The sequence below is a fragment of the Mirounga leonina genome, unplaced genomic scaffold (assembly GCF_011800145.1).
Source record: "Mirounga leonina isolate KUSES-001 unplaced genomic scaffold, KU_Mleo_1.0 Mir_175, whole genome shotgun sequence".
Taxonomy (NCBI): domain Eukaryota; kingdom Metazoa; phylum Chordata; class Mammalia; order Carnivora; family Phocidae; genus Mirounga; species Mirounga leonina.
This window is the reverse complement of record NW_023270453.1, coordinates 496,192-519,892: the sequence shown is the minus strand read 5'-3', so window position 1 is coordinate 519,892 and position 23,701 is coordinate 496,192. Positions and strand designations below refer to the sequence as shown.

At 43.9% G+C, this 23,701-nt stretch overlaps 1 protein-coding gene across 1 annotated transcript in view; it reads right to left on the bottom strand.

Annotated features, from left to right (window-relative positions):
• PIP4K2A (phosphatidylinositol-5-phosphate 4-kinase type 2 alpha) overlaps positions 1-23,701 on the bottom strand; it is a 170,984-nt gene that overhangs the window by 41,186 nt on the left and 106,097 nt on the right. The window contains exons 3-4 of the mRNA XM_035021493.1: positions 22,787-22,883; positions 7,159-7,311 (exon numbers count right to left, since the gene is read on the bottom strand). Of these exons, the coding sequence (XP_034877384.1) occupies positions 7,159-7,311; positions 22,787-22,883 (250 nt within the window). The remainder of the gene's footprint in view (positions 1-7,158; positions 7,312-22,786; positions 22,884-23,701) is intronic.

Below are 23,701 nucleotides of genomic sequence, written 5' to 3'. Positions count from 1 at the left end.
AAAGGGAAAGGGAAAGGGAAAGGGAAAGGGAAAGGGAAAGGGAAAGGAAAGGAAAGATAGTCTGAAATTAAGGATTGCTTTGTTTTAGAATGACCAAACAAATAAATAAATCCAAACTTAGCTTGAATTAATGTTTTGGGAAAATGGTCTTTAAGTATCATTTAATAGAGTTTATTTTGGTTTCAAACAGTTTTTTTTTTTTTTTACAAACTGTTTATTTTCCGTCAACCTTTTCAAACAGTTTTGAGGTGAAAAAAGAATGTAAGGATGACTACATTTAAGCTAATATAGACACAAAACTACTGCTTTTCTTAAAATTGATAAAATCAGATTTGAAAGGAACATTCCTCCATAGTGTTTACAAACACTCCTAGTACTGAGATAATGCAGAAAATATAGAATATACCTTAAGGAAAACACTGATGCTCTTCTTGTTTGTTACACATGATTAAGACCCAGAAACACCAAGGTTATTAAAGATGAAATGACTTTGTAAGAACTACTCTATCGTAAGTGCAGATAACATTTATTCATTGACCACAGTGAAAATGCAGAATTGCTACTCCAACATCACCCTAAGGAGATCTGAGAGGCCCGCAGCCTCCACTAGACCCGCACCCGATGGGAGGCTTTAGCTGGTCAAAGAAGGTGGGTTCCAGAACCAGCCCCTTGCCCTCCAGTCAGAAGCTGCGCCCCCCGTGGCCCGTGCCTGGGGTCGGGAGCCAAAGGTTTAAGCAGGTGTGCCAGCGAGCCAGGACAGGGGGAGGAGCTGGGGCCAGAGAAGCTGGCCTGGGTGGCAGGAGAGGCAGGGAGCTGGGAGGTGCTAGATTCCGACAGAAACACGTTGTGCTCTCCACTCATTTTCTTCAGCACAGATAAAACTCTCGGGACAACACCTTTCCTAAAGTCAGCTTGAGGCCCGCTGGAGAAGAGGCGATGAGCTCAACAAGACCATCAAACACAAGGAGGCAAGTATGGCTGCCTTTGGAGAAGACCTTCCCGCCCAGCTGTGGCGTGCAGTCCACAGCCTTGCTGGCAGCTTCTTCCAGGTCTGCCTCCCGGTCACTCTGGCCAAACGTGGGAGCTTCTGGGGTGGGTGGTGGGGAGGACTCAAGAGCACCCCACCAGTTGGCTGCAGCTTGGCTGGCCTGCATTGTGATCTGATTTCCCCTTCTGCCCAATCCTACCCTACGTAGATAGATTTGATCCCTAGTCAATGTCTTGACCCCAGACTGGGGGCTTCTGCTTGGGAAGGTCACTCTGACGGAGAGGCAGCAGGCCCATGAGACAACAAATTCAGGTTCCCAGAAATTGCAGAGGTTAGGACCATCAGAAATAGAGTTTGAACAGTCTTGCATAAAACATTTAAAAAATAAAGGATGCAATTTCAGAGATGAACTTAACACAAGAAACTATCAGAAATGAACTGGCAGATTTTTAAAAATGGAACTTCTACAAGGAAAAATGTAATTATTGAAATAAAAACCCACTGGACAGGTGAGACAACAGAACAGGACAGTGGAAGAGAGAACCGGGACTGGCAGAGCTGAGGAATTTCCCCAGAATCTCGCAAGCAGGGATGTCTGGAGATGGAAAATGGGAAAGAGGAGTGAAGAGCCATGAAGGCCAGAATGAGAACACTCTAGCTGTTGGAGAGATGAGAGGAGACAGACGGTGTATAAAGAGAGAAGGATGACAGAATTTCCAGAAACTGGAGGAAATCTGCTGCGGGCAGCGGGTGTTGGTGAACGGGCTGGGCAGCTCCCCAGAAGCCTGAGGATGAATGGGTAGGACGATGGGAACTGAGGGCTCCAATCACCCCATTAACAAGCGGCCACTCCCTGCCTGAAAAGTGGAGCTCAGCAGGGCGCTCCCTGGGGACCCGAGAGATGGTAAAGGCCTTCCTGATGTTTCTACGAAGAGACGAAGAGATGCCAAGAAATGTGTCTGCAGCTTCTGAGGGCAGAGGCCCTGTTGGGAGCTCAGCTGTAGGAGCAGAGTTCCAGGGTACTCCTGGACTTGAAACTTTAACCTACTTTGCAAATCTTAATTGACCTCTCCTCCAGATAGGGGATCAAAAACCCAAGAGCTGACTCAGAGTGTTTCTCTAGCTCTAGAAAGTAGATAGTGCCTTGCCATCTAACAAGCTTCATCAGTGTCACCTGGGAGCAGGTTAGAGACGCAGCATCTTGGGCCACCCCAGACCTACTGAGTGAGAATCGCGTGTTTCTGCATGGGGCTTGGGTGTTGTCTCTACAATCGAAGTATGAGAAGCACTGATGCAGTATGTAACTTTTTCTCATTCTGCACAACACCCAACTGTTTTAAGCTATTGCAGTGTCTATTTTTTGAGCTTTCTTCTACTGTGGCTCATTCGTTGAATGATGACACCAACACCACTGTCCCTCATGGGAGGATAAAAAGATGTACTCCAAGGAGGGTCCAAAAAAGTCAAAGATTCACTCTAACATCCTCTACTGAGCTGTGAGGTACTAGCTAGCTTATTTAACAAGGAATTCAGATGTTCAGGCATGACATCCAGATTTGGTTCAAGTTACTAGTTGTTTCCCAATGCAAAGGATAAAAAGGGATTTTGGGGTTACTTTATCAACCTTATCGATTTATCATTTCAGTCATTTTGAAATAAGAAAGAAGTAAATTTAAACGCTGTATTTCAAAACCTTAAAAGATATTCTTAATGATACATTCTTAGGCCTTTCTTAACGATGTATACAGTAACTTGTTCCCCTCTCCTAAAACTTACAAAGTTTTACTAACACTGACCCTGAATTTCAGTTAAAGCTGATACTACATGATGTCAGAACTCCCAATGATTTCAGGCCAGTGGGAAAAAAAAATCGGTCATTTTAAGAGAAGTAAGATATTCCAGCAGGTTCTTGACTATTGTTTGCTTTTCAAATGCTCTTCTGACACTGGTTGATAATCATCATTTACAAGACCCAAGTTTGTTCTAGCCTAACAGAAATTTAAAGAAAATGGTATTGACACCAAAACTTTAGGTTATTTTCCCAAACATAACAAAGAGAAAACCAAATAAAGTAAAAGAGACTTATAAATGTTTGCTTTGCTTAATAGAAATTCTCCATTGGTCTGAGAGATGATGCTGAGTGGAAATTAGGGCAGGATTTGGGCTGCAAGTAAAGACTAAGGCAAGACGCGGGGGCTTGGGGAAAATTCTAACTCCTCATGGTTTGAATCTTCGTAATTCTGTAACAGTGCCAAACGATACTAGAAACTGGGCCCCCTAGTGGATTGACAGGGTTAATGATTTCAACACTGGGAGGTAGGAAACTAAGTAGAAGAATGGGCTTTATCTTATTCAATCATTGATAGAGCACTTACCATACACCAAGCTGGGCAGGTTGTAAATATGAATTCACCTAATTAGCACAATACCCAATGAAGGAGGTACTATTATCCAAATTTTATAGACAGAGAAGCAGGCGTAGAGTGGTTAGGTAACTTGCCCAAGGTCACATAGCTGGTCAGGGGCGAACTGCAGCAGACAGCTCGAGTATGAGGTCTGAATCACCTACCACACCATGTCACTGGTGAGGTTGGCTCATCAGAAGCTTAGTCCCAGAAGAATTTATTTAAACATCTAGCAATGTTCCACTTCTCCAGAGACTGGCCTCATGGTGATTTTAACCTTCCAGACTATAGCTGCAGCTCTGGATATGGTCCATCAAAACAGAAAACAATGAAAGCAAAGAGAACAGAAAAGGGAAGCCAAAGGGCCACGGGATAACACAGCTGTCGGCAAGTCCAGCCATTTGCTCCTCGGGAGACACCCTCTCTGAGAGCCAGTCCCACCCACTGACAGGCAGTTGGACCAAGTCTCTCTGCTTGTCCAGACCAGGCAGTTCAGAAGCACAGCACATCAGAAGGTAAAAGCAACAAAAAGCAAGATGAAATAGAAGAACTGATAGTTGCCGCTGAAGCAGAAGACAAAAATTTGTAAGACTCCACATAAATCCTCGAATTGGCCCAGGCCTACATAAAGTTGGAAGAAAGGCCTGATATGCATCGCAAATGCCCGTGAGCACCACTGACTAGACCAGAGAACCACAAAGCCTGGAGAGATCTCTTCTGGATCACAGATGATGAGGCCTGTGTCCAATTGCGTGCAACAGCTACACCTGGGGATGGACAAGGCTGAGCTCGCCACCATGTCACATCACCAGCACCCTGTGTGAAGGTGGCCTGTGAAAGGAGTGGCGAGAAGAACATTCAAATCCTGCCTGGAGGAAGCCGGGCTGGCAGAGGGTCAGGAAGCCCGGGCAAACTGCATCCTCCCTTGCACAACCGCGGTGGCTAAGTGTAACTGTGTGTCAGTGTGGTTTCAGCAGCCTGCGTTGATGAGTTTCTTTTCAAGTTCTGTGAAATTCTGTGTTGCATGGGCGTTTGCAAGGATGACGCTGATTGTGTCACATGTCCTCTCTGTGGGGTACTCCTTAGACCAAGACAACTCTGTCTGATCTTAGGACTAAGAACAGTTCCAGTCCTCCCGATCAACCGATTCATTGGTATCTTCAGGCACAGCAGCTGTGTAATGGACTTGCTCAGGTTTCTCTTTCAACTTTGGTTCCTAGGAAACTCAAACTCCCGGCCCTCGTGCAAGCAGGCATGCTGGCATCCTGGCATGACGTTTTCAGCTCATCCCAGGCTCCATTTTGTGTCTTCACCCTCTCCTTCCCTCTCTTCCCATTTATTCTGTCTTGTGTTTCAAACTTCTTTGAAGGCCACCTGATATCCTTTCTGGAATTAGGTCAGGGTAAATCCCTGAATGAATGAATGAATGAATGAATGAATGAATGAATGAATGAATGAAACATCGATGGGGAAACTGAGCTTCGAGATCACCTAAGCAGCCATTTCTTAAAAAGCCAGGATCTAGGTCTCCTGGCTTTCAACTTAATGCCCTTGAAATAAATTGTATTAATAGTGGCAATTCTCAATCATTAAGACACTTTAGATTAGATTTAAAATACTATTTTTAAGAAGAAAGAAAAAGCTAGATGTTGGATAACAGACTTTTCTGGGTAAAGAACATACCAAGAAAAGTAATTGTTTTCGAGCAGTGGAACAAAAGGCAATCTTTAGCACTGGGTAAGCCCCGGAAGCACGTCAATAGATTTATTTTGATCCCCAGTGTATTTCATGGAATACTGATGACATGTCAAATCTGCATGCGAGGTTACAGTGACTACCCCAGAGAAACATTTCAAACAGTGATTTCTGGGAAGTCAAAAAAATTCTGTACTCAAAGTTGTCATCAGGAAGTTGATGTTTGAATTGCATGTCACATTTTATTAGAACGGTATTGTAGCCACGTATCAGAATAATATGTTTTCATCAGTCACTGAGGTATCACTTTGCTTTGAATGTTCTGAGGTACTTTAAAGAAAGAATAAAAAGAATGTCTAAGTATGACATTAAGTTCCAGAGGGGGAGAAATGAAATAGTAGACAATTTAAAAGGTGAATAGTTAAAAGTCCCATTTTGTAATTCGATTCATTCAGAAGACTGTGCCTTGGTGTTTTCACCCTTACCCATACTATCCTGGCATCTTAAAATGTCCTTTGTATTAGGCAACAATGTAAGTGCTACAGAACAAATTTCAAAAGGAAGAGATGTTACAAAAGACTTTTTAGATATTCAATAAATTGAGAGGCTGACTAATGTTTTTAGAGAATAAATTAGGAAAAGTTCCCAGTTTCCAGAAACAGAATAGAGCTCAAAGATTTTTAATAAATTTCACTGCAAGCAAAATACAATCAATCATATTTGCAGAGACGGGAAGAAAAAGCAACTGCCAAGAAATAATCCATGATGTCAGAGCATCATGCGTGACCATAAAGTAGGGAAGCTGACTTTTAAACAGACATCTCAGAGCTCACAAATCCAAACGAGCACTGCCTGCAAAGTAGTCACTTTGAGAGGCTGAGACTTAATGTTTCAGAATCCTTCGGTTCGTACAAGCGGGGCCCTCAGCACTTTATTCTGAATATCCTCTGTGACAGCCAATCTTTACCTGTGAGGAGGATCTGGAGCTATATAGGTCAAAAAACGCAGCAGGAGTCTAAAAGCAAATGTGTGTGTGTGTGTTGGCATGTAGCCAGACACCAGTTCTGAAGATGACTGCCATGATGTTGCAAGCAATGGCCATATTCATGCCAAAGACCACAATTTCTCAGGACACCGGGTAACCCGACGATGACAGTTGGCGTATACCGAGCCGCCAGGGCGTGGCAGACTCTGCGCTGAGCACCTGCTGTGCTCTCTCCCGCTTAACCTTCAGAACTCAGAGTCAGGTGTTGTTATTACCTCCATTGTCTAAATGAAGAAACAGAGGCTCCGAAGTCCAGAAGTCACATGGTTAGAAGGTGACAAGGGCTGGGATTTGAACCCAGGAATGTCTGACACCGGACTTCATGCTCTCACGTCACAGTAGGTAAGGCCTCTTACAGCTCCAGCTGGGACCTGGGTGCATGCGCTCTACCAGGCACACTTGGGTTGGAATTTATTGAGATTGAGGGAGAGAGAGGGAAAGGGAGAGGGAGACAGGAAGGGAGGGAAAGAGAGAGAGATCACTGCTCCCAACAGTAGTTTCATTTTATTCCCAGGGGATTATGAAAGGAGAACACTGAGGGGCGAAAAGGAGGCAGGAAGTAGACAAACACCAATTTTCTAAAATTGGCTAATTTTCTCAGAGTAGGGTGGATCTCTCTGGGGCCAGGACAGGATGAGACAGAGAAAGCAGGATAGGATTTGGAGGCGTAAATGGATAAATACCCAAGAGGTCAACACCTAACTTCTGGCATGGTTGAAACACTTCTGAAACATTGCTAAATCTTCAACTGAGTGACTTAAAATTCAGAATGGTAATCATCAAAATTATTATGCAGAAGAGTATTTACATGAAAAGTGTTATATAAATAACTACTGACCTTCATAGTACAAGAATTCCTAAATGTTAACTATCAGTAATCTGGCCACAGGAATGTTAATAAACCCAGCTAGAGGAGATTTTTCTGTCAAATGTGTTCTCGTCATTTTCTAACTATATCTTTGGCCTTGGTCATAATTCATAGTGAATGTTAACTTTCTCAAGAGTTTCAAATAGAGAAAAATTACCTGGTGGTATTTCTTCAGGATGTTGTGCATTTCGGCCACATCTTCACTCGTGATGGTCTTGATGATGTATCTTTTGTCATAGGAAGTGTGGAATCGAGCCCCACTGCGCGCCTGGGAATCGTTGGGAAGGGGTGCGCTCCTGGTCAAGGAATTCTTCCGGTCGGGATAAGGTGGGGGGAGGAGGGAAAAGACCGGTTAGAGGCACGGCCTTCTGATTTCCAGATCATGTGTTGTCCTCACAAGTTTTCCAAACACATTTACGTTTGGAACAAACTGGTATAAGTAGGATGACAACATTATATATTCGTCATAACTCAAATTGCTAGTCCTTCAAATGAAATGAAAACAGACTGGATATATACTATGCTTCTAATGTCCTCAGAGTAGGCTAATGCCTAGAATTACAATCAAAGTTATTTTGTTCACCTTTTTCTTTTATGAGCTGGACAAGAGCTCAAATTTTCTTCTGAATCAAATTAGGTTCCAGTGATGAAAAAATTTTTTTTACATTCCCCGAGTGGTTTCCCTATAGGACAGGTATTCTGCCAAACAGCAAGCAGGAAATATTTCTCCTAATTCTGATACCACACCCATGAAGTGGTTACTATTAATATCATCATAGTTTTACAGATGAGGAGATGGGGACAAGAGAGAGTTGATCACTGGGCAAAGGTCCCACGACTAGTAAGGGGAAGCTCTGGAGTCACATCTCCGGTGTGGCTGGCTCAGAGCCCCAGTTATCAACTAGTAAGCCGCTCAAAACTACGCTGTCTGCCGCATGCCTTGAGAGGGGCCTGAGCAGCTGTATTCTAAACTAGCTCCTCACAAGACTCGGATTTGGTCCATCTTCCACCCCCCTTCAGCCATTTTTGAGAACAACTTAGCTCCTGGAGGGTGGACGAGGAGGGGCTCTGAGCAGGGGCTCTGGTAGCATCATTTCATTTCTAGTATCTGGCTCCCGCTATCGACACTCCAGGTAGGTAAGTCCACCCTAACATCTACCCTTTTCTCATTTGTGACTCTCCTGTTTGAATCTCTCATTTTCTTAGCCTCCAAGAAACCTCTCCCCCTTCCTCCCACGTTCTTACTCTGGTCACTCAGACTACTAGGATAACCTCCAGCATCTCAGAAGTCTGGACCTCACCCCTGATGCCTCTGTTCCTCAGTACTGACCTGCCTGCCCTGCCTGGCCCCAGTGGGTTGTGTAGGAGGGATTCAAAGGCAAAGACACCTTCCCTCTCCAACTTCCTCTCTAAATGTGGGACTGGGTTGGACAAGAGCTTAAATTTTCTTCTGAATCAAATTATGTTCAAAAGCCCCACTGAATGTCCACTAAAGGGGACACAGATGTCTTCAGAGAGGCAGGTGATTATCCCTGCATCATGGATTTTCAATGAAAGAGTTCCTTTCTGTCTGGTATAGTCAAGCCTCTTTATCCTTTCCTTCCTTTCTAGATGAAATCCGACAGGAAGAGCCCTATGAAGTACAACTATGTTGCAGGGGCAGTAACTCAGGGAGGTCCTTCTGGTGCTGAGGGAGGGGCCGGCGAGCGCATTCTTAGCTCCCAGGACGCACCCCGGCACGGCTATCGCCCACTGCCGCATCCCGCGACAGCGCATCTTGATCAGAGTGCTGCCAGGCGCACCTGTCAAGTGCAGGGTGAAAGCTGCCAGTGAACTGAATTTGCTTTCCTTAGGTTATTAGGAAACTGGGAGAAGAAAAAAAATCGATATAACTTCCAATGAGGTTAAAGAGCAGGAATTGGCAGTGTTAAATTATTCTTGAGACAACTGAAATCCATTAGATAGACTGAGAAGGATGAAAATAATTTTCAGGACAGAAATGGCCATATTCGTGAGAGTCTAATTCTCCATGGCATTGGTTTTTTTTTTTTCCCCCTCAAAAAAATTCTCCTTTGCACTACTTCCTACTAAGAAGAAAAAGGAAGAAAATCAAAGTGAATTTCCCCTCTTGGGGTTTTAAACACTAGCCAAAAACAAACAAACAAAAAAAACCAATCATTGCCATGGGCTAATGGTCTTACATTTCCCTCCCACACATTAACCTGCAAAAAATTATTCCAAATAACTTCTTTTTGGAAGGGGGCGGGGCACGTAATAAAGAATACCTGTGTTCAGCAAAGGACAGAATGACAGCAACATATTCATTAATATCAGATATTAAAGTCTAACATTCGATCACAGACCAACGGGAGAGAATAAAATTGAAAGCTGCACAGTAAGTGCTCTCAAACTTTAATGAGCCACCAAACCACCCTGGGGGATGACACTGAAATGCAGATTCTGACTCCGCAGGTGTGGGCGGGGGCATCTGAAGAAGCAGATGATGCTGATAGAGTCACGGTAGGTCTGTCTCCCAGGTGAGAATCAAGGGTCTGCTGAACTGTGGCTATGATGTGCTTTGTCTGTGCAGAGTGTGTCAAGTCCAGTGCATTAAGTATGTCATAATTACACACTTACCTGCATGAACACCTTTCCCACTATATTCTGTCTAGTTCTGGTTTGGTTAAAATGGGAAACTTTGGGCGCCTGGGTGGCTCAGTTGGTTAAGCAACTGCCTTCAGCTCAGGTCATGATCCTGGAGTCCCGGGATCGAGTCCCGCATCGGGCTCCCTGCTCTGCAGGGAGTCTGCTTCTCCCTCTGCCCTCTTCCCTCTCGTGCTCTCTGTCTCTCATTCTCTCTCTCGCAAATAAATAAAATCTTAAAAAAAAAAAATGGGAAACTTTATTTTATTTTTTTTAAGGATTTTATTTATTTATTTATTTATTTGAGAGAGCGATATAGAGAGGGAAGAGCAGAGGGAGAAAGATTCTGTGCTCAGCGCAGAGACCTCGAGATCATGACCCAAACAGAAACCAAGAGTTGGATGCTCAACTGACTGAGCCACACAGGTACCCCAAAATGGGAAGCTTTATAGGGAAAAAGAAGACTTTGTTGCATTCACTGTATTAATTCACTAGAGAAATGTTTAATAATGATAGGTACAAGGCAATGTATGGGTTTCCAAAGGGCTAGAAATGACTCATCAAATAAGTAGTGGCTCTTTAGCTCAGATGCTACATCCTTTCAAATTCTTTGTCTTCCCCTTTAGTTTCAAATATATTGATAATCATTTATTCTAGACTCTGCATTAGCATATTGTCCGTGTCTTAATCCTGGTTATAACACTTTACAAATTCTAATCTTGGTTCTGCCTCAACTCAGTTTTTCAATAATCACATGAGTAGACCCAACAGTGTCTATCTCCAGCGTGGGTAAGGATTTTTTTTAAGGCTCTTAGTTTTCAAATAATCGTGAAGTTTTGTGAAAATTAAGAAAGTTCCTTTATCACTATGAACATAAAAAGATATGAATCAAATTTACTGAAAGCCTTAGACAAGCAGAAGATCAGAAGAGTAAACGCTATTTTACACAAAATGCACAATCCTTGGAATGACCCTAAGGCCTGGAAAAATCCAACTCATTATTTCGTCTTTATTTTCACAACATTCCTCTGAGATAGGAAAGGCCAGGTGCATTTTCCCACTTGAAGATAACCAAACTGTGGAGTACAATGGAGTCAAGTAATATGCAGGCTCCTGCCGAAAGCTTCCTCTGAGGAAACCAAAAAGGGCAGTTTTCGAAGACTTAACTTTTGCCATTACTTAACATCACAATCATAGACTTTCTGTGGTCTTTGAAATAAGGTAGAAGTGTGTGTGTGTGTGTGTCTGTGTGTGTGTGTAGGCAGCAGGGCACATGGTCTGCCACTCTTCAACCCTTGGATTTAGCCTCTCTGAGCCTCAGTTTCTGTGTCTGTAAAGTGATGGAGAATAAACCAGGGCAGAGGGTGAGCTGAAGGAGAGCTCTACCACAGACCTTTTATAACTCTAAGAATGTGTTTACTCGAAGGCACAGCGCACGGCTCCAGGAACTGCAGAATCACCTCAGTCTGCTTCCCGACAGAAGTTCAGTCAGAAAGATACGACCATCACCTCGGCAGAGGCATCATGATGGTTTAGGATATCTGGGCCATGGTTAAAAAGAAGATGGCAATAGTTCTTAGGGCAGCATGAAAATAACACTTTATAGATTCCAGATATTCTCAGGACAATTTCGGCAGGACAGAGAAAATGAGCTGAGGGAAGGATGTCGGGGCCATGTATTGAAAGGAGTTACCAAGTGGCCTCCATACAGTCTGCTATGTAGCAAAACTGAATACTGAAATTCTTCAGTGTGCTCTGCTCTGTCACAAAGGAAAAATGAACCATAGTATCATACAGGACAGTTGGCGAGTTTCGGAGGTCAGGAGGAGGAAGGCTTGAGAAAAGCAGAGCTTGGGAGGGATCTTCGGGAGCCCCAAAAGGGTCCCTCTATGTGTAAATAATGCTCATAATCCAAGAGCATGACAGTTGAAAGCAACCTTGGAGATTATTCCAAACCATTCAATTTAAAGGTAATAAAACAGAATCCCAGAGAATGGAAATGACTTGCTTGCCTCAGTGCTTGAACACCTGGGTGGGACAATGTTCGTGGAGGGCCTTGCAGGGGTGTCACCCAGAGCAGGCAGCCTCCATCCTTCCCGCCATTCCTGCCTCCCTCCTGGGCTCAAGAGTCTGGTGGGCATTAGCGATGGGACAGCTGATACAGTCTTCTGTGGTGACAAACACCTTCTAATCACAATTTAGAGCCTGAGTGAACTTGGCACAAAATCAAAACTGTCTTTATGTTTTCACTCTTGCCAAGTAAAAATAAATCATCAGTAACAGTTTCAATGTTAATGCAGCCCAAAGTCCTCTTTTTTTTTTACACTTTTATTAACATGTGTACAAATCCATTCTGACTCATTCTCGGACTGTTCATTACTTGACTTGAGGCAGGTAGGATTAGGAGCTGTCTTCTCTCAAGGCCAGAGCTGAGCCTGATGTATGTTTGTGGAACAAGGCTTCAGGACAGGGAAAGTATGTGTGGTTGAGGGCTGGGCTTAGAGTCAGACAATCTGTCTGGCACAGACAGGGCTGAGAGCTGCCTAGCACTTTATTCTTCTGACAGTCCTGTGCACGGGGTGATGGTGTCAATCCTAAGAATTCTTCACATTTCTGACCATGTGGCATAGTACGTTGTGTCCGTTTTAATTAGTTCACATGACCTGAGAATTGCTGGAGGTTTTCATTCTCTTTTGGTGACTGGCTTCTATCTTTAAAGACTGTCCTATCCTCTGTTTTTCCCTGCTTAAAACTGTAAGGGTTTTCTTGGCAAAGAAGGCCAAGGCTGAAACAAGTAATCCTTTACTCTGGGAATGTGAAATGCTGGGTGACTCTCCACAATGCTAAACTGGCAAGAGAGGAAGAAAGGAAAGAAAGGAAAGAAAGAGAAAAAGAAGTTAAGACAAAATCTGCAAGTTAGGACAAGATCTGCATGGAAGAAAGAAGGTCCAGCTGAAGGCACCCTTTAAAAAAAAAAATTCCTTCTCATCTTAACCATCTGATTTAAAAGACCCAGTCTGAGATGAAAATCTGATCTAACCAAAGGTCTAAAAAGCACTGCTTATAGGGACGGTTTAGTCATCTTCAAGGTGATTCCCATTTCCAAAGTAAAATATTTACTCTCAGGAATGTTCACCATTACCTACCTGTCTGTGTGTATGAGAAAGCTGCCAGGTAAAATTACCCAATGAAATCTACCTGGAGTGTGGAGCTCTACTCTCATTCCCTCATTAGAAAACAGACTCCTGAAAGAAAGAAAAGAAAAGAGAAGAAAAAAGAGAAGAGAAAAGAAAAGAAAACAGATTCTTTGTCATGGACAAAGCTATATATTCTGAAATAAGTTGCCATTTTAAAAATTCAAAATCTGGGATTCCGAACCTCTCAGTTCAAAAGTGTGAACGTGCAAAACAAAGTGCTCTCTGGATATCTGGGGTCAAAGTCACAACACAATTTAAAGGCAATCCAGGGTATTCAATATATGAAATGTCCACTGGCCTTCTGAAATGTCCTCATACATCTTCCCAAGTCTAGAAGCCATCAGAAGAGAACACACTCACAAACCCACTAAGTACACGCTCATCAGAATGTTCTGGACATCGGAACCATCTCTCTATGTTTAGATTGTTCATACTTCTATTTAGTTTACTCATATTTTCTCAGGTTCATATTGCCATAAGCAGAGGCCTGATGACCTCTCAAGTTCCAAACAGGGAAGATGGTGAAGCTGGGGGACAGCATAACAGGGCATCGGACACGGGAACTTTAAAAATCAAGACTATGAATTTGGGCAAGTTAATTTAAGCTCTTTGTGCTGCAGTTTCCCTATCTATAGAAATAGTGACGAGGATAATAATAATACTAGTCAAAAGTCTGGGAGTTAAATTAGAGGAATATAAAGTTTTAAAATAGTGCCTGGAATACAGTAATACTCAATAAATGATAGCTGTTATTATAAATAGCGAATTTCAACTCGGAAGAGATTTAGAAGTGCAGATCAATATGGACAGATGAGTCTGCAGGCCAGGAAGTTAAAAATGAAGAAGGACTTACAGAATAAGCTTCTTCCGGTTTGCTCTTGATTCCTCTCGTCCCCCACCCTGGCCAAGCCTCTGGTTTGTATCCACTGAAAATCGAGAGCCACACACTGTCCATTTCCCTTTGCAGGTTATTTCCTATAGCCCTCCTTAACAACCACTTCTATTTTTACAAAAGAATTTAAAACACTTTATAAAGAACTTTCAAGTCAAAAATTCCTAACCCACAAGGTCTTCCTTCTGTCCTTGGCCTCCCGCTTACCTCCATCAAAGGGGAAAGGCGGTGGGACAAGTCTCTAAAGAAATAAAAAGCACAGGGGAAGGCAGCTGGGAGAGCTGGGTGACTCCTTTCTGAGGAGGAGGAGGACGGGGAGGAGGCGGAGGAGGGGAGGAAAGTAGGCTGGATGAAGACGCCGATGAATTTGAAGGCACAGGGGAGGGAAAGTCAGGGGAGCTCAATGTGCGGGCCTCTGTTACCTCGAGGGAGAAGCAAGAATAAGGGAGGGTGAGTGGGTGCCGCCTAAAGATGAGGGCCTGAGGAGAGGGATGGACATTTGGAAAAGCAACCTTGGAACTGACGGTCTGGGAAGTCATCTGTGTAACACGCTGACTGAGTTACCGTGATATCCACAATCCCGTTCGATGCAGTGCTCTAAAAGACTCAATTCAACATTTAAAATATGGATGAATAGACATTGACACAGTGTCTTGCTACCTCCACTGCCCAGAAAAGTCTCTCACAGGCTCTAGGTCCCAGCATGTATGGCAGAAACAGAGCGAGTTAGAAGTTAAGGGCCCCCCCCACCCTGTTACCTGAGTATCTGCAAAGAAAGGTGGACTTCACATCTCTAGGTTTCCTTCTTGCTCTACTAATTAATACTCAGTAATAGTTACTGCTGTTAGTTTGTAGAGACACAGGAAATGGACAATGATTCGCTCTTAGTTTAGGGGGAAAAAATCTAATCACAAATGTAGACTAACTGCAAAATACATGCTGTATTCATTGGCCATTCATTCATTTCGTATTATAAACTATGTAATTCCTCAAATTCATTCGTTCTAAATGGGAATACTGTTATCATACCACCCTACCCTCAAGAAAAAGGCAGCCAAAATCAATAGTGGAGGAAAATTAAAATCACATATTGAATAAAAACTAAGCTTAAACCGCATTCTTCTTCCTTAATAGCTTTACTGAGCTATAACTCACATACCATACAATTCACCTCTTTAAAGTGTGCAGTTCAATGGTTTTTAGTATATATACAGAGTTAACCATCCCCACAATGAATTTTAGAACATTTTCATCACCTCAAAAAGAAACCCGTACCCATTAGCAGTCTCTCCCATTCCGACCCCTACCCTCCAAGCAGGAAACCACTATCCACCGTCTTACAGATTTGCCTATTCTGGACATTTCTTATAAACACACTCCTACAGTACACAGGCATGTGTGACAGGACCAAACTTTTAAACTTTCCTCTTGGAGGTCCCTAAGGCGACCAACTGTGCTAGCTGTAGACCCTGGGCTGTCTCTGGGCAAGTGAAGGGACATTGTAGGCATGCTCTGCTTGGTCCAGTGCAGTGGACACCTTACAGCCAGCAAATGTTGCTTCTTAGGATGCTCCTAAGCTTGCTGGGGAGCTGGGGAAAAAAATGAACTCTCTGACAAAACCTGAAGCTCTAGGGCAAGATGGAGGACAAGTAACAGTATGACAATTTAGTCCATTTTTGCTTGGCTCTCTTGGCTCTTGGTGAGGGAACTTATTTTTACTATTTCCATTCTGCACAGCCAAATACGTGGCTGATCTTACAACACCCTGTCCCCAAACTCAACAGCAGTGTTTGCAGCTCTGATGCCAAGTCAGCCCTCCGCAGGAAATAGAGGAAGATCATGAGAGATGAAGCTCACTCTTCAGTGGCCTTCTTACACTTCTAATTGGAAATTTATTGTCATTTCCCTTAAGAAAGGGATTAATGGTGCCATCCTTCCTCCCCACTCGTCTGAAAGTCTACACTGAAGATGCTTATTTCCGCAGTGGGAGGTCCGGGATTAGTGGGGCCTTCAGAAGGGTGGACGAAATGTAAAGGTCAATTTAATTAGCTCATTCTTGCTACCCATCCTCTAGGTCTCTCCTGAAAATGTCATGATTTAGTAACCATTACGGTCCCCTGTGCATTTTTTTTAAATACCCAAGCATTCTGAACACTTCTCAGAGTCTTATGTGTTTTGGGATTTTTTCCATCTTGATACGGGTTTGTAGTCCTGTTAAAAACCATGTATGAAAACTTCTTGTTTTTAATCAACAGAAAGCCACTTAAGATCAATTCCGCCATACTCCAATGTATGAAAGCCGCCACCTTGCAAAGGGAACATGTCAATATTGTATACAAGAACCTCAGTGACTGTCATCTACTCGAGATGACTTAATAACAGATTCAGAGAGTTGACAGCTGGGAGGGCCTCAGCGAACATCACGTCCTTCTCCCTCATTTCACAGATGAGAAAACTGAGACCCACCAGAAATAAGCGACTGGAGGGAGCCACAGCATCAGTCACTGAACATCCAAGACTCAGACCAGCCTCCTTGCTCCCAGGAGATGTTCTTTTCCCTAACCCACGCTACCTGTTTCATGGACTTGAAACCTGGAAGCCGACTGCTCCCTGCTGACAGCTCAAGATTATGATTACATGCCTCAAATCACAAGGCCGGGAGCGAGGAGCAATGGCCCGGCCGAGGCTGCTTTCTGGGTTTGCATCTGACATATCTGAGAGAGCCCAGATGGTCCTCTGACCTTGTCAGAGAGGTAAAGACCAACATGCTAACTTGAACAACATCATCAAGGATTTATTAAATGCCCACTGTGTTCAAAGCCATATGGTAAGCTCTTCGGAATTTCAAAGAAAGTCTGAGCTGTGATCCCAGGTGTAGAGTGGCTTTCATTAAAAAGGGGAGCAAGACACACTGCAATTTAACACTTATCAATAATGAAACAACTGAGAAAAGAAGAATACAAAAATGAATGGTGATGGCCAGCAGAGAAAGAAGCAGAGTTGTAGGAACTTCACAGAGCACCATGAGATCTCCTTTACAAATCTCAGGTTGGCACTTGACTGACATTAAAATACCAGAGACCTGTGCCTGGGGATCATAATAAGCAGACACCACATCTAACCTGGACAGGAGCTCCCTGTGGCAGGGATGACTCAGCTCTTGGTTGGAAATCACGGGTCATAACCCCAAGTGGGTTCAGTGGGGGGAAAGAGAGGACAGCAGGAAGCCTGAGTTCTTGGGTGGGGGCAGTCCGTGATGGGGACAGTCACTGGTTCAACTCGTAAGAAGGAGCAGAAAAAGCACAAGGAAAAATCTGATGATGTTGATAGGTTGTGAGGGAGTTTTCCCAAAAGTCTGTCAGGAGATTGTCCAATGTGAGAAGAGCGCCTTTGGTTTTCGGCCCAGGAGGAGTTTCTGTCCCATAGGCACTGCGAGGCCCACGGAGGCTCACCAGTGAGGCCAACAAGTGTGAGGAGAAGCTGTGAGCGAGCGGGCTCAAGAGACACAACAGTTACCGAGGAAAGAAAGAGCTTATGTGGTTCAAGGAGCAAGTAAATTCCAGATGGTGACAGTACAACTAGGTCTGTCGAGAGACAAGCACTCACAAGCCAATCCCTCCCCCTGAGCACCACCCAGGCCACCCCACTACACGACGACTAGCAAGATCACCTCTACGTTCAAAAGCCTAAAAACGCAACTGCATCTTCCGCTCTCTCCTCACCCTCTCCCCTGCCAGTGACTGGCAGCCCTGCTCTCCCAGCCCCTCAGGCTCCAACAACTCCACTCCTATCAGGTTTCTCTTCCCCCCACCTTGGGGAGCTCTCTGCTTAACCCTGTCAGTGCCGAGGGCTTTGGTGTCCCTGGGATAGTTCATAGCCTCCTAGCTGCGTTATCTCTTTTATGCATTCTGTACATAACCACCTCAGTTATCTTTAGAAAATCCACATGTCATCACATCATTCCCCTGTGCAAATCCACAGGGCTGCTCTGGGGCTGAATAATCTGAGAAAAGTCTGCAGGCCAGTTTCTCATCTTTACCTCCACAGTCCCACCACCATCCAGTTGCTTCGCATTTCCTGAGCTCGAAGGCCACCATGCTTTGGCCTAGAAGGTTCGCTTCCCTGGATTGACCCCCCCCCCCCCCCCCCCGCAAGCCCTCCCTCCTTTTCTGCCACAGATATTTCCTAAGTGCCTGCCCCGAGGCAGGCTGATGCTAAACTCTGGGCCTGCACTCCTAGACACATGAGACTCAGTCCCTGCCCTCAGACAGTTTAAATGGTTTTTGGGAAATCTACACTTGAAAACACGGTGATAGGCTCTGTATTCTACAGATACAGGCAGATTTTTTCCCCCAAAGTTCCGTATACTCTCAAGGTCTTAACACTTGAACGTTTAATTTTTAAACTTGAAACTAGAACATCAAAAGTTTAAAACGTTAGCTTTTAAATTTAATTATTTTAAAACTAGAATTCTCCATTACAAATACAAAGAAGAAGATGCATCGAATGCAAATAATGAGGGATTCTAATTCAGGAGACACGGTAGGGGAAAAGTAAACCTGGTATTATCCTCTACGAAGAACAAGAGGGTCAGTTTCAATTATGTGGTGGGTTGAGGCTTAACTGCATCATCTCCATCTTGTAGAACTTTTTGGTTTCTGGTGGGCAATCCTCTCCTGCAGCTCGGAAACTTTAAGTGACACCTCCCTTTGACTTGCCAAGCCTGTTGTAAGAGGTTCTGATACTCTGAGAGACTGGAAAGAGGGATGCAGATTTTCTTGGAGTATGGTAAAAATCAAGATGTCTGGGTTTCTGTAAATCTCATTAGCATCTTATACAGAATCTGATATAGGATAGTTAAAACAAACAAAAACGAATTCCTTCGCCCTTTCTTCCCTTCTGCACCCCCTATAATGTCTTGCACAGAGCCTGACATGCAGTAGGTACAAATAAACAAATGCCAAGTGGTAACTGTGCATGAAATCCTCCACTGAAGGGGCACCAGCGCTTCAGGGAGCAGCGGAGGCAGAAACGGTGTCAGGAATAGTGGGGACCTCCATGGGTGCATTCATCTTAAAAGATGCCTTATCTTAAAAGTACGGCAATGCCGAGTCCCACTGGCCTGACAATGATCAGAAGAACATACTTCAACACTGAGCCTCTTATAAACCAGTGAAGTAATTTTAAGACACACTAATAAACTGGAGAAAGTTCTGAATCTGAAAGCACTGGACATACCTACACAGAGGTTTATATGTACATATGTTAAGTGATACTATTATTAATGCTGAATATTCTAGAACCACTGCTTGCATTTGTCTTTAACAGAAAGAAAAAGAAGTTTTATTTTTAAAGGACATTCAAGAAACCAAAACCAGGGGAAAGATACAAATGTTTACAGTAGGAATGCTCTTCAATTCTTTTCAAGAAGTTGAAGTTTGCGGATAGAGGTCAATGAGGTGGGCTAATTACCATGTTCCACTTGTATCAGATTCATCAATACTTTTTTCAGATGCAGCAAAAGGACATCACACACACAAGGCAGGTAGACAGCCTTTATCCCTTTGATTCAATGTGAAGGTCTGAATACTAAATGAACCAGACAGCGGAGCTCCTTATCGCCACATTGATTTAATGCTGCTCATCCAATAAGCAGGCACTTCAGACAAATCAACACATCAAGGCAAAGCAAAGCAGTGTGAGACCTGGTCCCCTCTAACAATCCGGTGCCGTCAAAAGATGATCAGACCCCAGGTCACTGATCTCACTTTTCAAATCAGATGGAGAAAGAGTATTTAATTTGGTACTACGTATGTCAACTGATACACATTGCTTGTTCTGGCCATGATCAGTGCAATGTCTGGGCAGTGGTGAGTTGATGTGCCCAGCAGCTGGGATAACAGCCCCCCTAGCCCTGGCCTATGCCCATGGCGGGGCTTCCCAGGACCTTCCCAGGACCACAGCACCTCCACCTTCAGCCCCGCAATGCCCAGCGGCCCTCAAGGTATGAACTCAGAGAAAGAGCCGGCACAATTCTTCCATTTTTCCAAACCAAGTGGCCAACCAAGTGGGGAGTGGAGCCCAAGATCACATCTATGATCTGGTCTTCAGCTTAAACTCCGGGGCCTACCCCTACTGAAAATTTTCTAAAAGGTAGAGACCTTGGGAAAGGAACATGGGGCTGGGGAGGGAAACCAGAATATATCTCTGGTTTACTAAAGTTACTAAACACCCACCTGTTTTTTTTTTTTTAATAGAAATACAGTTGCCAAAGAGAAAGCAGCAATTTAAATGCCAAAAGCACTGGGCATAGCTGAGGAGAGGAGTGGCGTTCAAATGATTAATTATACTCACAACCAGCTCTCTACACTGATCTCTCCTGCTAAGAGCTTCAGACACTTGCCAGTTAGTTACGTGAATCATCCTCTACTTGCCTGATTTGCCTTTAAAGTTGGTACAAAGCAATTTGCACTTATTTAATATCAAGTTACATGGTTTTGCTTTTGTGGGGGAAAAGGTGAAGGAAAACTGGCTCGTATCTTGGTATTTCTGCAACTAAACTGGTCATTTTAGGAAATTTTAAAAATGACTTTCATCTGCTGCAGTACAGATTTCAGGCTGTAAAGTGTCCATTTCAAATCTCACTTAACCAGGCTGATTATGGGAAGAAATTTAAGAACTTCATTTTGGTAATGAATTGAGGAACCTAACAAGATCCTGTAGCATAGGCCCTCAAAAGCCAGTTTCTGTGAAATGCCCATGTAGCCAATTTAAAAAAAAAAAAAAAAAAAAGGAGAGGGACAGAGGGAAGAACACACGAGTTTAACATGGGAATCAGAGGCAGAGGAGATTTTCTTAGGACATCAAAGTTGTCAGCTATTCATTCCTTTAAAGCACTATTTATTTTCATATGGCCTCTTTAAATGAATAAAACAGTTCTTAAATAATGTAGAATCATTTCTGTTTATTTTATACAACCTTTTTTACTATTCCAAAATTTGTTCTTTAAAAGTGACTTTTTGCGAGGGGCGCCTGGGTGGCTCAGTTGGTTAAGCGACTGCCTTCAGCTCAGGTCATGATCATGGAGTTCTGGGATCAAGTCCCACATCGGGCTCCCTGCTCAGCAGGGAGTCTGCTTTTCCCTCTGACCCTTCCCCCCTCATGTGCTCTCTTTCTCTCTCTCATTCTCTCTCTCTCAAATAAATAAATAAAATCTTAAAAAAAAAAAAAAGTGACGTATTGTGGCGCCTGGGTGGCTCAGTTGGTTAAGCATCTGCCTTCAGCTCAGGTCGTGATCCCCGGGTCCTGGGATTGAGTCCCAAGTTGAGCTCCCTGCTTAGCGGGGAGTCTGCTTCTCTCTCCCTCTGCTCTTGTGCGCTCTCTCTCTCTCTCTCTCCCTCTCAAATAAATAAAAATCTTAAAATAAATAAATAAAAGTGACTTATTTTTTTAAATTCCAAGTCTAGATTTGACTGAAATTCTTTCTCTTACACATGAGGCCCAAATCTGAGTGCTGGCTCCACCAGTTTTTTAAAAGCAAAGCGAGCACCCACTCTACCCTGTCCCACTTCTCCTCAGCCCTCTCTGGGGTGCACCCAAGCCTCTGCTCAGAACCCACCTCTGTGGAAACCTCAGCCCTGGTCCACAGAAGAGGGAATGTCACTGGCAGCCTGGCTAGCAACACTTATTTGAAACCTGGCAGCTTGGAAGCTTCTTGTAAACCTTAGTGAGCATGCGAGAAATTCTTGGAAACTCAAGAATGGGGTGGGGCCGGGCAGGGTGGGGAGGCCCACACATCTTTAGGGAAGTGTACCAAACTAAACTCAATTTGCCTTAGGGACCCTATTCTTTAAGGGAAAATACAGGGTAAGCTGTGTCGATGTTCACCTTGTAAGGTCACTCCAGGTGGCAATATGGCACTTAATGCCAGATAAATGAGGATTTCAGATTTGGGGTAAATGAAAGAAAGTGTTTACTAGATTTGAAGGGATTTAAAATAAGTCAGTGCTTTCACAGTAAAATGAATAGACCGTCCTAAAAGACCAGAAAGTAGCCCTTGCATCTCTTAACTCAGATTTTCTACTCTTAAAAAAAAAATCCTTGAGGCGGGGCAGAGCCTGGGCGGTTCAGTTAGTTGAGCATCTGCCTTCAGCTCAGGTCATGATCTCAGGGTCCTGGGATCGAGCCCTGCATCGGGCTCCCTGCTCAGCAGGGAGTCTGCTTGTTCCGCTCCCTCTGCCCCTCCTCCCCACTCGTGTTCTCTCTCTCTCAAATAAATAAATAAAATCTTAAAAAAAAAAAAATCCTTGGTTTTTACAAATCTGACTGGCTAACTGATGTCAGGTCCTTTCTTAGGAGAAATGACCATGGATGAGCACTTACTGAAGCACCGTGATCTCAATTTTAAAAGTCGAATTTAAGAACCAGGCATGCATAGGAAGAAAAGCAAAAGTGCACATCTTCCTGAGGTGGGCACGAGGAGCAGACGCGAGCGCTCCCCAGGCCGTTCCCGGGACTGGCAGGCTTCTGCTGGTGACAGTAGCTCTGTGGTCACTAGACCAGGACGCATCACAGCGCACCAGGTGTGGCCTCCGACAAAATGCTGCGAGCAGGAGTCAGGTTCGGCCAGTTTGAAAAGCAGCAGATCAATCAGAACAAAAATAAAATTCCTATGGTTGCTAAGTGGCCTCTGCAAATACAGGAACTGGGAATTCAAGACTCACATACACAGTAGCACAGGCCGTCGACGCATCTGATGGCAGAAATCAAAAGGAGGTCTGCTAACAGGACACTTCCACTGGGAAATGAGAGTATCATCTAGAACTCTCACATGTGTTCTCTTCCCAAAGAATAATCTTTTCCTACTGACTGCTAAAATCATTCTGTACAGAGGCTCCTAAGTGAAAGAACCCTTTACTTCAGAAAGAACACTGAAACATTCTTATATAAAATGAAATTACTATTATATAATTACTTGTAATAAAAAAAAAAAAAGTAAGTCCTGTTTTACAGAGCAAAACCCATTTGAAGCAAAGGTTACAAAAGCAACTCACCTGGAAATCCTGATCATCGATGCCAAACCTCTCCCGCAGGTTACGGAAAACCATCGGGCAGTATTCCTTAAACTTGAAGTGGCTTGGCATATTTTCTCTGAAATAGTCATATTGTGGAATAAAGTTTAGCTGCACAAAATGTTAACCAGACCTGAATCTGCCACCATCTAGTTCCACATGTAGCCAAGTGCCTGGAGTTCCCCACCCCCAGAAGGCACGGGTATGCTTCATAGGATCGACTATGACCCACAGTAAATCCAGGGGACACAGGGACAGACTGGGCACATTTATCTCCTTGCACCATCTAGGGGCCCTGGGACTAGATGACTGTTCTGATCCCGACCACTCCTTACAGCTGCTTCCCCGAGGATGAAGAAGTGGAAAGAGAAGGGGCCACACACACAGAAGGAAACGGTGAAGGGACAGCAAAGAACTTGGGGGACTGGGGACGGGTCACAGACGTGCTCCCCACACTCCTCCAGGGACCTGCTGATTAAAGCTTGCAAAACAACACTATCTCTCACTCCTTGAATGACCTATTTTATGCTATATATAAATACCACATTCTAAATTCACATAGGAAAAATCCCTCCAAAAGGTCAACCTCTAAACAGTAGTAAGAGAATTAACGCATCCACTTCACATCAGAACAATGGTCACACTAAGAAATTTCATAATTGATCCTCATGTGGGAGGTATTTCTTGGAGGCTCATCCCACTCATTCGGAATTGCTTCCTCCTTTGTGTACATGTACACGTACACAAACACACACACACACCCCTCTACTGTCATACTTTGTACACTGGATTATAGTAATGTGTATATGTGTCAGGTTCCAACCACCTGCTTGTGAGCCCCGTGAGGGTAGGGCCATTTCTTATACTTCCTTGTCCCTCCTGCTCTCAGGGGACAGC